We start from the raw sequence: 14,265 nt of genomic DNA on the forward strand, positions 1-14,265 counted from the left end.
AGCTCCACAAGAGAACAGGTAGTAGTACCATTTGGCATAGTATAACTGCCAAACCATCACTTATTATGTCATAACATTGGTGAGCAGGATAGATTTTGTTTCACCACACGTTTTGAGTGATTGCACACACCCCTTTTGTGGAAGCAATCACTTTTTAATGATGTCACTTTGGCCCACACAAAAGAGTACATGTAAAATGATACAGGTGAGATTTAGGAGTTTCTTGTGAAAGGTAATCTGCAGCCTGCCTTAATTTTACATAAATGTACAGTCTGTTTTAAGCTTTTTCTTTATCGTTAGTTCAAATGCTACTGGCTCTTTTAGGAGGTGGTAAGTTCAAGGGCAGGACGCAGGTGGCGCTGTGGGTTAAACCACAGAGCCTAGGACTTGCCGATCAAAGGTCGGCGGTTCGAATCCCCGCGACAGAGTGAGCTCGGTCCCTGCTCCTGCCAACCTAGCAGTTCAAAAGCATGAAATGCAAGTAGATAAATAGGTACTGCTTTGGCGGGAAGGTAAACGGCAGTTCCGTGCGCTGCTCTGGTTCTCCAGAAGCGGCTTAGTCATGCTGGCCACATGACCAGCTTGTCTGCAGGCAAATGCTGGCTCCCTCGGCTTATAGAGCGAGATGAGCGCTGCAACCCGAGTCAGCCACGACTGGACCTAATGGTCAGGGGTCCCATTACCTTTACCTTTAAGTTCAAGGGCAGGCTTTTTCGGGGGGGGGTTGAGAAGGAGTTATAGGAGTATTGGGTCATGTTTTAGGCCTCTGTTAAAGCACAGTAATAGTTCTGTAAGAAACTAGAAGTTGATTTTTCATATTTTGCTTGACGGGAGTATAACAGTTCTCCCCAAGTACAGGCTTGGAGTTAGGGATAGGCAACCTGAGATGTCAGGTTCAGCAGGTGCCTATGTACCATAAGCTACCCACTCGTAGAATCATAGGCTCATATACTTGTAGAGTTGGAAGGGACCCTGGCTGGGAGTCATCTAGTCCAATCCCCTGCAGTGCAGGAATTTCAACAAACGGTCCCCCATGCAATTTGAAACCACACCAGACCTTGCTTAGCTTTGCAAATGTGCTAGCAGCAACTAATATTACCACAATTCAACACCCATCACGGCACAAAGTAATGCAGTTTCACGTTTATTATGTGCCATTTACGTCACACCTACAGATTATGCCTCTGAATTTATGGAATGGTCTACGAATCCTGTATTTGGATGCCATCTTTAGAATTATTTAAAAAGTTGAACAAAAAGTGCCCCAGTATTAAACTATTTAAAAATATGCAATAAACAGATTTGGCTGTCAACCACATACTTTATTTATATGAAAGGAGGGGTGTGTTGTGCCCTGAACATAGAATCTTTTTTTTTTTGTTTTGTTTCGAAGGAAACTCCAGCCCGGCGCCCTGTGAATTCTAATAAATATACATGACCAGAATAAATATCTTTGCATCTCCACCCCCACCCACCCCATGCACGTATGTTTCCTTTACGTGCCTCTCCTTCCACAGAGGGCTCCTATTCCAACACATCCTTGGCACATTTTAGGTCCGGCTGCCTTTATAACAGGCCGATATATATATATCGCCTTTCCTGAGCTAAATTCCACCGCCCCGCCCCTTTCTTCCTCTCCCTTTACAGTAAAAAGAAGCCGCTTCAGAGAATGCGGACTACATTTCCCAGAAGACCAAGCGGCTGCCACGCGAGGGCAGCGTGAGGCCGGCTTTCCAACGCCGCCGGGCCTTTAGGCGGAGCGAGCTTGTGCCGCCGCCCGGCCTTGTCACTTGGGCGGTAGTCGCCCTCCTTTGCCGCCGGGAGAAGCGCGTTGAGGAGGAGCTGCGGGCGCGAGCCTACGGGAGGGAGCCGCGACCCAAGGCAGGTGGCCGGGGGGTCCTACTGTGGGGCAGGGGAGGTGGGCGGCGCTAAAAGAATTAAGACACCGCCAATTGGTTCCCGCCACTCAAACTCCTCCCTTCAGGCCATGTCCTCTGGATGGCCCTTCAGCGGCGCTGCCTAGGTACTCTGCACATGCTCAGGCGGCGCTTCCTCCTGCACGATGTGATCTCTGCGCCGCCTTACCATAGTCAAAGCCACGCCCGAGGCGGCTTACAACACGGAAAAGCACACAATTGTAGCAGAAGTAGTAGCGCACGATAAATGAAACGTCAAAAAGTACAAAGCCAAATTAAAACAACAGCGCCGCCCCTCGAATTTTGAGGGGGGTTTTTTTGTGTGGTGGTGGCCGTAGGGTCGCTTCAGGAATTGCAGATTTTCGGATAGGCTCTCTTAAGGGAACCAGTGTGGTGCAGTGGTTAAGAGTGTCGGATTTTTCGACTGAAAAATTAGAACACCGATACTGTTAATATACCAATTGTAGCATGCCCAAAGCTCTGTGCATGAGATACAGGCATGGGATAGGCACCTGAGAAAAGCTAACTACAACTTTGAAACAGTCTGATTTGACTAGTATTGGAGCCATTCTCTGTTACTAACCCATTTTATAAAGCAATGTATGGTTAGAAATGGAATATTTCTGTCCCCACTTCACGGTTTTTGAGGGATGTGTATGAAAATACCTTAAGATCCTAAGGCCAGTTAGAGGAGACAAATCTGGAATAGGTTCTCTCAGTGTAAGGCAGCTTTGCATCTTCAAGAAAAGTTTCCTATAAATGCACTGCCCTGCTGTCTGTTTGCTAGACTGTTCTGGATTGATGGTTTTTTTTTGCAGTGTAAATAATTATCTTCACATTCATTTTACAGTGTTGGAAAAATAAAATCCTATATTGGAACCAGAGTTTTCAATAGAAAAACATTAAGAAAGATGCATTGGGGTTATGACGGTCAATATTTTATTGTAGTAGCATTTTTGTATTTTCTCATCTGAAAAGCAGTATACATACATACATACATACATACATTTATTTATTTATTTATTTAAATCACCAGTGTCCGCTAGCGTGAATGGATATTGAAGCTGCCTGTGGACCCTAGAGGGATGGTTGGCTATGACCCAGATTCCGAGTGTGCGTCTCTTACAACTGTGGACATAGCAACAGCAGGATCTGCATCTGGGTTTGTCACTCGGGCAATGATCAGCCCCTTTGACGTCCTAAAGATTCGTTTTCAGGTACAGTTCACATAACAGTTACTGTGTTGCTACAATGAACAAACAAAAAGTTTGCCATCAAACTTAAGCCATCAACTATGCCCATTGTCTTCTCGATCAGTAAGCTGTATAGTTAAGAAGCTACAGTCATACCTTGGGTTAAATGTGCTTCAGGTTGAGCGTTTTCAGGTTACGCTCCGTGTTACTTTCGGGTTTCGCCGTTTGCGCATGCGCAGACGCTCAAAATGACGTCATGCGCATGCACGGAAGCGGCGAATCACGACCTGCGCACAGGCAGACGCGGGTTGCGTTTGCTTCAGGATGCAAACAGGGCGCCGGAACAGATCCCATTCACATTTTGGTCACACACTGTGAGGGACCAAGTCCCTCAGCCTTTCTAGCCAAAGATCTAGCAAATGCATTTATCTGTGCTGGCTGAAACCAGCTGTGGTATAGCCCTTTCTAGGCTGTCTCATAAGAAGTGTTCTTAAATTGGACAGCCAGTTAAGTAAACTCATTCTCCAAGTCTCAATCCTTTATGTAGCTAAAAGAGCATCATCAGTGCACAAGACAGAGGTATGAACAGACTTGAGAGGGACCCCAACATTTGCATGAATACAAACATCTTTAAAAACCCCTAAAGAGGGCATGACAAGAAAAGCAGACAGTGAGGACAGAGCGCAATCATTGTGGCCACAGAACACTAGCTGGGACATTGAATAGCAGCATAGTGCAACCTTTTGTTATAGGCCCCACTTGTTTAACAGGCTTGTGTTACATGCAATTAGCATGCAAACACCTCAGAAGATGAAGTTAATTATCATGCCATTTGATTTTCGTAAGCCCTCTCTGCTTTAGAGATGTTGTGTGAAAACTTATAATATACTCTTGACAGTTAGAATTATGAGAGCAGTACATGGCCTGGAAAGAGTTGAGAGAAGCACCCTAATTATTTAAACCAGGGATATGGAACCTGTGGTCCTCTAGCTCTCAGCATACCTGACCATTTGCTAAGCTGCCTGGGGTGATGTTCAACAACATGTGGAAGGCCACAGGTTTCATATCCCAAATTTAAACCATGAAGCAATTTACAGTGTATACATTAAAACTGAAAGCCAACTATACCTGTCTTCTTTCAGCTTCAGATAGAGACATTTTCTGCCAGAAACCCCCAGGCTAAGTATCATGGCATCTGGCAGGCTGTTTGCAAGATTTTCCAGGAAGAAGGGCTACCAGCTTTCTGGAAGGGCCATGTCCCTGCTCAGCTCCTCTCAGTTACCTATGGAGCTGTCCAGGTAAGAATTAGGAAATGTTTGGGATTAACTCTCTACCCTGAGTGTTTCATCTTTTCCAGTGACTTACTCAGCAAATCTGTTTTGTTATACCAGTTTCACTTTTCTAAGGGCCAGTAATAGTAGTAACAACAACAACATCATTATAATTTATAAACTGCTCATCTGGGCATAACAAAGACTTCACTCTTTTGTCATCTGGACTCTTCCTGTGCTTTCTGACCATGTGCAAAGTAATTATAATGCTATTGTGTGGAAGGAATAATAAGGATCAGTTAATCCAAAACCCTTACACTCTTAGGGAGGCATCCATTCCAACTCCTTGCAGTCCCCTCCCTGCAAAGCCTCTCTTGCAGTTTGCGAAACCCTCTGTCTGATTTTTCTCTTTGCAACTGCCAGTCTAATAAGTCCTCACTCCCTTCTTCTGTGTGGAGAGGTACAGAAGCCCCAGGCCTTTTATGAAGGTTCCCTGACAACCAGGAGAGGCTTTTCAGGAGGTAACAGTGAGGAGGAGGGATGGTGAAATATATTTTGCATGAACATTGCACTGGAAACGACCCTTTCCATCCAGTGACTGCAAGGTGGTTTGGCATCCTGACTGTGCTGTTGCTACGATCTTTCCATCCTTCTCCCTGATGACTGTAGTATAAATAGAGGACAAATAGATGGGTTTCAGTAACGTTTTGTTAGCATGCAGATCGACTTGCTGTAGGACACTAGTGTTCCTCAGTACTATACAATAGTAAAGGTGTGCAAACAGTGGTGCAGCTAGATGATTTAGCATCTGGACTGAATGGTCTTATAGTTCCTTCCCACCTTTAGGTGATAATGTATATTACGCTGAGCTTCTTTCATCCCTCCCCACCATCTCCCCAGAAAAACATGTGTGGTGCAACCTGAGCCTTCGCATATTTGCTCAGAATTAAATCCTTTTGTGTTCAATAATCTTATTCCAAAGTAAATGTGTGAATAAGCTTACACCCAATCTTTCACCCTGAGCTTTCACAGACAGAAAGATAAGGGAGAAGACAGTTTAGAGAGAAACCAAAAATGGGCAAAGCCAGAAAGGTGAAAGTTTGTCTCCCTACCCACCGCTTACAATTCCATGCTTTACACAACTGCTGTATCCCCACTATATTAGAGAGAGAAAGAAACCCAAGTGTTTGCCTAGACAATACTGCCAAATAAAATAATAAAGACTGAACATGTTCAGAGTTTCATGTTGTAAGCTCATTTAATTCATAATGGCACCATCATAACTACAGGCTTAGAACGTGCTTTGCTTGTTTGGTCCTGATACTGATACTGCAGAGTGCAGTCTGGACCACCTTCCAACTCTGCCCCACCCCTGCTGAGGTCAGTTGTACAACTTCACTGAAAATTGCCAGAGTAGAGTTAATGGAGAATTCAGGGACACCGTAGGTGGTGGTCTTGGGAATTGAGAAAAGACAGACAACACAATTGCAGGGATACCATCCAGGAAACCTAACGTCCAGCCATAGCAGTTGAGTTGAAACCTGATGGCAATGATACACAAGACATGATGGTCCAGTACTAGTAACTTCCCATTCAGCTGCTCATGCTGCTACTGCCACCTCCTCACAAGGGCTGCAGCTGAAGTGGTATGAGACAGAATGCCTCTTCTTACTTACTTGTATTAAAAATAGATAATTTCTTTTACAAATGTTACTGTGATGTGTGTGGCTGGGCTGCAGTGGAGATTTTAGGTGATAGGTTTCATTCTCCTCGCTGTGGGTGGCAACCATATTTCTTACTTAAACTGATGGTGTTCATCTCTTGTTTTTCTTTCTATGCAAGTTTGTAAGCTTTGAGTTTCTGACAAAGTTGGTGCACCAGGGCACATCTTACGATGCCAGAGGCTTCACAGTGCACTTTTTCTGTGGCGGGCTGTCTGCTTGTGCTGCCACCGTGGCAGTTCAGCCCCTGGACACACTGCGTACCCGCTTGGCTGCCCAAGGTGAGCCAAAGGTAAGAGATGGGTGAGAAGCTTTCCCCCTGCCAAGTCTGCTGTGTGCATCCTTTCCCAGTTGGTTCTGCTCCCACCAATTTAGGTGGTGGTCATTTGGTGATCTTGGAAGCACATGACGGTTTCTTTATTTAATTACAGGATTGAGGATGAGCAGCCACAGGCCATAGGCCCTTGGGCTCCCTTCCACTCCTTTCCCCATGCACAAGAGGAGATGGGAAGCTTCTGCATTTGCTATTTTGTTTGAATGTAGCAAACTATGGTTTGCACAAACCATTAGGAAGAATACAGTGGTACCTTGGTTTACAACCATAATCTGTTCCGGAGGTCTGTTTGTAAACCAAAACAGGTTGTAACACAAGGCGTACTTTCGCCAGTGGGGCCTCCCAAATAAATTTGTTCGTAATCCCCCCCCCCAAAAAAAAAGGTTGTAATCCAAAAAAAAGGTTGCAAACCGGGACACACACTTCTGGGTTTGACATGTTTGTAATCCAAAACGTATGCAAACCAAGACGTATGCAAACCAAGGTACCACTGTATAGCCAATTTACCAAGTGGTAAAGATTTTCTACCACAGTTCCTTTAGTCATAGATATTAATGAAAACATGGTGTGAATTATTATTTTCTGCCCCACATGCTTGTATATAGTAAAGGTTGGGGGCTTTATCAAATGGTAAGATTTCCCCACATCTACCAATTGTGGAGTTAGTAATTGATGCTTCCCCTCTCCCAACACAAATCTAAATTTTGGGCCCAGGGATCTTCCCTTCTGTCTCCAGAAAAATGATGGTTTTTGCAGAAATATGCTCAATTAGCATGACACACCTTCATGCAGCGCATAGTTAATAGAACTTGCTCCCACAGGAGGCTGTGTTGGCCACCAATTAGGTTGGCTTTGAAAGAATACCAGTTGCCAGAAACTGGAGAGGAGGAGAGTGTCCTTGCGCTTGGACTCTCCCTGTGGGCTTCCCACAGGTATGTGGTTGACGATGGTGAAAACAGGATTTTTTATCTAGATGGGCCATAGGCCTGATTGGGTAGGCTCGTCTTATGATAAATAATTCTGTCTTACCCTATATAGAGTTTAGGTCTTAGAGGAGCAAGGTTTACTATTCCACTTGCAAGATCACAGCAAGGTGGGAAAATTTGACTGCACATTTTAAGGTGGAATTTGATTGGTGTGAAAAGTATGTGCAGAAGCTCCACTCCATAAACTCTGGAGCTTTTTGGGAGCATTACTGAAGCCTGACTTACACGCTGATGCATATAGAGCAATAAATATCATAGGCCTCTGTTAATGAGCCACACAAGGAAACATACTCACCCATGAACTGTTTTAGATTTACAGGAACTTCCGCCATGCTGTAGCATGTGTGTACCAGCAAGAAGGGCTGTTGAGTTTTTATAAGGGGCTCAGCCCTACTCTCATTGCCATTGTCCCCTATGCTGGCTTCCAGTTTTCCTTCTATAGTCTCCTGAAGAAACTGTATGACTGGATCGTTCCAAGTGAAGAAATGAAAACAGGTTAGTCCTGGGGGTTGGAAAAGTGTTGGGGGGAATTGTCTGTGCTCCTGTGTAACACCCCCACCCACCCCAGTTTTTTATTTTAAATAACTTTTTATTAGGCTTTATAAACAAGGATCATATAAATAATACATGATACAGATAAATAGACCAAGTCTTCTACTGTCATTTGCATATCAGAAAAATAGCATGCTAAATTTGCAGTAATATCTACAACATCTGGTTCCTTGTTAGTGGTCAGTGCTTTTGGTTCATGAATCCCACCCACGTCAGTTGATGCAGTCTGTCACTAAGTTGTACATAGTTGTGCTTGGAAAGTTGCTCCAAGGGCTCCAGCTATTGGTTTTTCTTGTAAATCACTGCTTAATAAAAGTGCTCTATGGATAACTAATCATAATAACACTGGAAGCCTTTAACTAATTCCTGTCTTAAGCTACCAAGCAGTTCTGAAACACATCCCTCAACTCCAGACTTCTCTTTTTCAGGTAATATTAAAAACTTTGTCTGCGGCAGCTGTGCTGGCGTCCTCAGCAAAACCCTCACTTATCCTTTTGACCTGTTCAAGAAAAGACTGCAGGTAGCTGGCTTTGAGCAAGCCCGGGCAGCATTTGGGCAGGTGAGAGATGTTTCAGATTGCAGGGATCTTTCTGCCTCCCTTTTTTTTGTGTACCTAACGTAGCCCACAATTTATGTAAACCAGGCGGATAAATTGAAAGTAAAATCTGAAACAACCTAGTCTTAAACTATAAAGGATAACTTTATAACAGCATTGTGTGACGTAAGGGCAGTGTGGCACTAAAATTAAGAATCCCACTGCTTATTTGGAGCTGTGTGATGGAGGAACAAAATGGATTCATTGGAGATACTACTGGAAAACTGGTCTTATCCTCACTGACCAGAGAACTATGTGACCAATTACACAATCAGTATATTTGTTACTTTTAAAATACTAATGTGCACACATTGAATTGATCCTGGAAACAAACTGGCATCCAGTGCAGCTGTTTTAAAACAGGTGTTGTATGTGATCTAAAGGGAATTTGATCTAAGTGCTGTATTGTGGACCAATTGTAGTTCCTGGGCCGTTTTCAAGGGCATCCTTGAATCTTTTCAGGATTCAGCCTCAAATTTTTTGGCCCACATCCAGCCCATCTTCCTTCAAGCACAGGCTTAGCAGCTCACCAAGCCTCTCTTGATTCAGATGGAGCAGAGAGATGGAGCTGCGTGTCATTTTCATATCATGGATAACTTTACTCCAGATCTCTTTGCAACAGCTTCCAGAAACTTCACATATATATATTCCGTTCACAGTCAGGTTCTGGTTTGACATCCTAATCCGTTAGCTGATGGTTTCTGCAAACCACTGTTTCCAATAATAGTACAAAACGGGAAGTTGAGTTCTGCTACAAACTGCACAAGGTTTCTTAACGGGCTGGATTTGTGCCATCCCTCACTCCATTCTCTTTCCCCCCAGGTGCGGACGTATAGTGGCTTAGTGGACTGTGCCCAACAGATTGCACGGGATGAAGGAGCCAGAGGATTCTTCAAGGGCCTCTCCCCAAGCTTGCTGAAGGCTGCGTTTGCAACGGGCTTCACCTTTTTCTGGTATGAGATCTTCTGCAGTTTCCTGCGCGCTGTGAAGTACCCCAATGGCCCCAAAAAGCAGGAAGGCTGATATAAGAGAGCTCCTGTCTGCGGAGACTGAAACATTAATCTTTCGGCCACACTGTCATATGTGGGGAGCGGGGTGTGGAATGTGGATTGTGGGGGGTGTTTGCAGAGTGCCAACGTTTGTCTCTTTGCCAAAGCCCAGAAAGCACCTTACTACTATGTTTGGCCCAAATGAAAGGAGATTGCCTTCTGCAGCTTCTACCAAGGACATTGTGGGCCTCTCTTTTCTCTCTGGAGCACTTCCTGTCATGCCTCCCATGAGCACTTCTTGTCTTGCCTTCTATGGAGCAGGCATTAACACTGGGAGGAAGTTTACAAATATTGCTATTGAGGCCCTCCCATCTTAGCTAAGTTCAATGAGGAATGTTCTTTACCCACTGGCAAATCTCTCTCTCCCCATCTTCTCATGACTGGGGCTGCTCTAACTGCTTTGAATCAAACCCTGACTTGACCTGCTCACATCCCCCTTAACTCTCCCGGGACACAGCTGCCAGCCCGGCTTCTCCAGCATTGACATTTTGTGGTGTTTACCTTAAACCAGAGCTATAGTAAGCCTTGCTTACAGGCATTTGCTTGATGGCGCAGCTGCCTGTTAGAATGCTGGCTGCACTGGTGGTTCAGAATAGGAAGCAGAACTGCCGGGTGGGTGCTGCTCCATTAGGACCAATGAGACTCTGCCCCCACAAACTTCAGCTTCCCCTCAGTGGCACTGCCTGTCAGCTTCCTCCTCTTTGTAGGGAGAATAATAGGGAATTAACTAGAACTAGCTGGCTCTTCTTCTCATTGGTTCTGGCTCCACCTGCTGGTCTGTCAGTCCCAATGGGCACCAGCCAGCGCTGGAAGCTGCTGCAGCTTATCATCAGTCCTTGTTTGTCCTTGCCTCTTGTGGGTGGTCTCAGAGGGTGTTATGGTGTTTTATCAACGATGGAGCAAATTCTATATTAAATAAAAAAGCAGTGGGGTCCAAACAAAGGGAGGCCTGCAGAAGAGTGGGTAACCATCTGCTCCCTTCCTGTCTTCTGTGCCAGTTCTATTGATGCTTGTGTGTCCCATATAAGCACATTTTTTTATCACCTGCCCAAAATTGCTAATGTGGCCAGTATAGTTTTGCAATAGGCCACAAAAAAGGTGCCAACGTTTCCCTTTTTTTATAGTCTTGACTTCTGCACTCCTACCTTAATGCACACGTACTGAACTGAAAACTGGGGGAAGTTGCTTTCTGAACATAGCCCAAGTCTTTTAGTTTTAAATACTAATGAAGAAAATACCTCATGATACTGATACTTAATCAATATTTTGATAACTGCTCCAAAATAAGTTTATCCCCTGGCAGATCATCTCAGGCACAGGTTTCCAGCACAAGTGAAATAGCTACTTATCTGCAATAAACCGATTCCAGTATAATATTTAGCAACAAAGAGCTAAACTAAACTGTACCATTTGTCCAACTGAATTTGCCCAGTCTTCTAAATGAAGAAACCTGCAAGGAAAACCAGTCTGCAAACATGTCTGTGCAATGCTATACATGCAGACTTGGAAGTAGGTCCCTCTAAGTTAAATTAGACTTAAATGTGTTTAGGATTGCAGCCTTCAAATATGTCCAGAGTATTGGGGGGCTGAAGATTGGATCTATGTTCTTAAAGGAAAGACTCCATTTGCTCATCCATCTGTAGTTTTATTGGTCTGCTGGCAGTTGTGCTGTGCTCTTCATTAAATATAGAGTAGCATTTTGACATATAGAGTAGTTTTAAAGATCTGTTCCAATAAACTGGGTGCACTCGTGCCAATTCGTTTTGCTTGCTGGAGAAGAAGGCAGTTTTCCTAAATTCAGTGTGGTAATAAGCTTTAAAAAAATAGGCACCTTTCTGTAACAAGACACTGTATCAGATGGCTAACCTGTACGTCACAACTCTCATCACCCTTAATTATCAGCTCTGCTGGCTGGTAATGAGGAACATGCACTACAGCATGTCTCAGCAGTTTGGGGAATGGAGAGAGAAATGTCTTTGCAGCCTTACAAACCAAGGAGCTGTCTGGGCTGGGATCCAATGAAAACCACCCAGCTCTTGCATCAGACAGAGTTCCCACCGTAGGCTCTCCTCCCACAGTATGGGCGCCACTGTGTGGGCCACACCCGTTCAGCCACACCACTGACTTGGACAGGACAGTGGGTGGAGATGTGCTCATGTTTCCATCTGTTGCTACACAAGACAGATGTGAGACCTCTCATATTAAGCAGATTCTTATACAATCTTCAGAGCTAAGGGGTCTTATTTCAGAGGCCATGGGATCATTTGTGCTGGATCAGTAAAGCCGTAGCTATATCACCCAGGAGCAGAAAAATCAGAAATGTTCATTCCGGTCACTTTCTACTTTTTTGCCTGTTAAGAAAGGATTCTTCCTCATACATGTTTTGGAACAGTCCATGCTCTGTTTACTGTGTATTGCTGGAAGAGAATTTGACTGTACAAACCCTTGAGTTACGTACACCAAGAATGAAGCTTGTCTGTACTTCATGAAATGTTTACACTGGGAAGGCTAATTCTGTCAACAGCTGCCCGCGCACCCTCCTTTCAAAGAACTGGTTAGCAAGTTGATTCAGGATCCTTTATAACATTCACTTTGGGCAGAATGGCATGTTTGTGGGTCCTGAACATACATTGCTAATGTGTGAAGGTGCATTTGCAGAGGAGCATCAGAGGCAGAGAGTGGGAGATGCCTAACTGGAAATCAGGCAGGCAGGAAGAGATATGGCCTCATGAAAATGAATTGGTCGTGGGAAGCTGAAGCCACCACCAGCACTTACTCACTGGTTGTCACATGCAATTGCCCCTGCAACCCTGTATGTTGGCTTATCAACATGAATGCAGCAATGTATAGTTTTGCCCTCAGTGTGGCATTGGATGTCAATGAAGAAGCCAGCCAAAATTGCAGTTGTTTTTGCCTTTAGAAGGTGGTATTTCTTGTAATGTTAAGGGGAACTTACGCGTTCAGATGCACAGGCTCCTGAATATGGCAATAGTATGCACATCCCCACTTTCTGTGCTCAGATTGTGCCTGTCACTCTGCATTAGAGGTTTTCACAACTGACCACAGAGTGCTTTTTCTGTAATATCCAAAGTTACTCTCATTTATAGTTCTGATGTGGCAAAAGCAACCCAGTGTGTATCTCTAGGGTTTATGAATAGGATGGTTCTACCTTGAAATAATCCTGCTGCTCAGTTTCCAAACCTCTTTTGACTACATAGGCTAATTTTAATCTTGTGCCTTATCCCACCACCATATCAATATGCACTTTACAAAGCTAAGCCTTGAAGTCCAGTGGTTTACTGAGCATCATAGATAGCATCAGGAGCTCAGCACTGCCTCCCCCTCAAATGGGGGGGGGTAGTTGAAAGTGGTGACATGAGCACCTGTACTGTTGAGAACCCCACTGAAGTATCTAATGCATTTAAGGCCCTATACTGATTTCTAGTAGAGGATATGATATTGAGCTGCAAGTCTAGGATTGTACATCTCAAGATGCTTGCAGAAAGCACTTTGTTTGTGTATACAGATGCACAAAAAACAAATGTTTCAGGATCAACTATTGAGGATTTTTAGAGTTTTTTTTCAACTCATGTTGTTGCATCAGGGCTTAATTTATTATAGCATTTGTATTCTTCATATATAAGCATATATATTTTTCAATGTGGAGGGCTAAGGATTTGCATATGCCTCAGATTTTCACCCTGTGTGAAAGATGTGCTGCTCTTGGAAGAAAGATAATAAATATATTTGACATAAATCTGTCCAGCTACTTTTTGTGTGTGACACCTATCAGTCATGTCTTGTCTTTAAAAATCTGGTGGAGAAGCACCTTGCAAGCATTTTTTCCCCTTCTTCTGCACACAAGCAGCGACCTGGGAAGGACTGGGCCACAGGTGTTCTGAAGGTAAAACCAGACGTATACACAGAAGGGTCTCTTGCAAGCAGCGTAATCAATATGTGTTGCGCTTTGGGAATCTCTTGCTAAATACAGGGGGTGTGATTCAACTAACTAGCCCCACTATTGGAAGCCTGTGCAAGGACTTACACTAGTGCTGCAGGGCTCCCCCACCACTGCTCACACCCCTGAAATTGGCTCTGGCCTATGGCTGAGACCCAAGAACAGCATGGGGGTGAAGAGGACGGGTGTGTGTGGTGTGGTTCATTCTGACTGGCAGGCTGAAAAGTTTGTGCTGACAAATTGATTGCCAAAGTACTGCACCAAATTCCTCCCAAAATGTGTATGATATGAAGTATTGTGGCAGTTCAGAATTAGGATGTAGATTGGACACTGACCAGAAAAACAGCCTGGCCTGCTTCTGGTCTTTTAATAGCAGCTTGATGCAGAAATCAGCATATGAAACTCTTCACAGCATTGAGACAAATGTTCTCACTGACTAAGCTCTGCACATCAGGCTGCTGTTAAAAGCACACACAGAAGCAGGGAATGGTTGGAAAGTTGGCACCTCCAGATGGAGATGAAAACAATAGCACTAGCTGGCTGTTAATTAGCTAGATTCCAGCGGAAATGGAACATAGCCTGTATATCATGTGCCAATATTTGATTCACTTCAAAGTTCACAGCTGAATTCACAAGAGGGTGCTGTTGTCACACAAGAAGGAGCAGCACTATGCTCATTTTGTCTTGCAA

The 14,265-nt window shown here is 44.2% G+C and overlaps 1 protein-coding gene across 1 annotated transcript; it reads left to right on the top strand.

The window, feature by feature from the left end:
• Nucleotides 1–1,693: 1,693 nt before the first annotated feature.
• Nucleotides 1,694–13,374, top strand: SLC25A19 (solute carrier family 25 member 19). Its single transcript, XM_083598303.1, has 7 exons — nt 1,694–1,881; nt 2,953–3,133; nt 4,252–4,407; nt 6,223–6,393; nt 7,733–7,916; nt 8,402–8,532; nt 9,391–13,374. The coding sequence occupies exons 2-7, from the start codon at nt 3,002–3,004 to the stop codon at nt 9,589–9,591; spliced, it is 975 nt and encodes a 324-aa protein (XP_083454429.1). The 5' UTR covers nt 1,694–1,881; nt 2,953–3,001; the 3' UTR covers nt 9,592–13,374.
• The last annotated feature ends 891 nt before the right edge of the window (nt 13,375–14,265 follow it).

This window comes from Podarcis filfolensis (assembly GCF_964270895.1).
Source record: "Podarcis filfolensis genome assembly, chromosome: 2".
NCBI classification, from domain to species: domain Eukaryota; kingdom Metazoa; phylum Chordata; class Lepidosauria; order Squamata; family Lacertidae; genus Podarcis; species Podarcis filfolensis.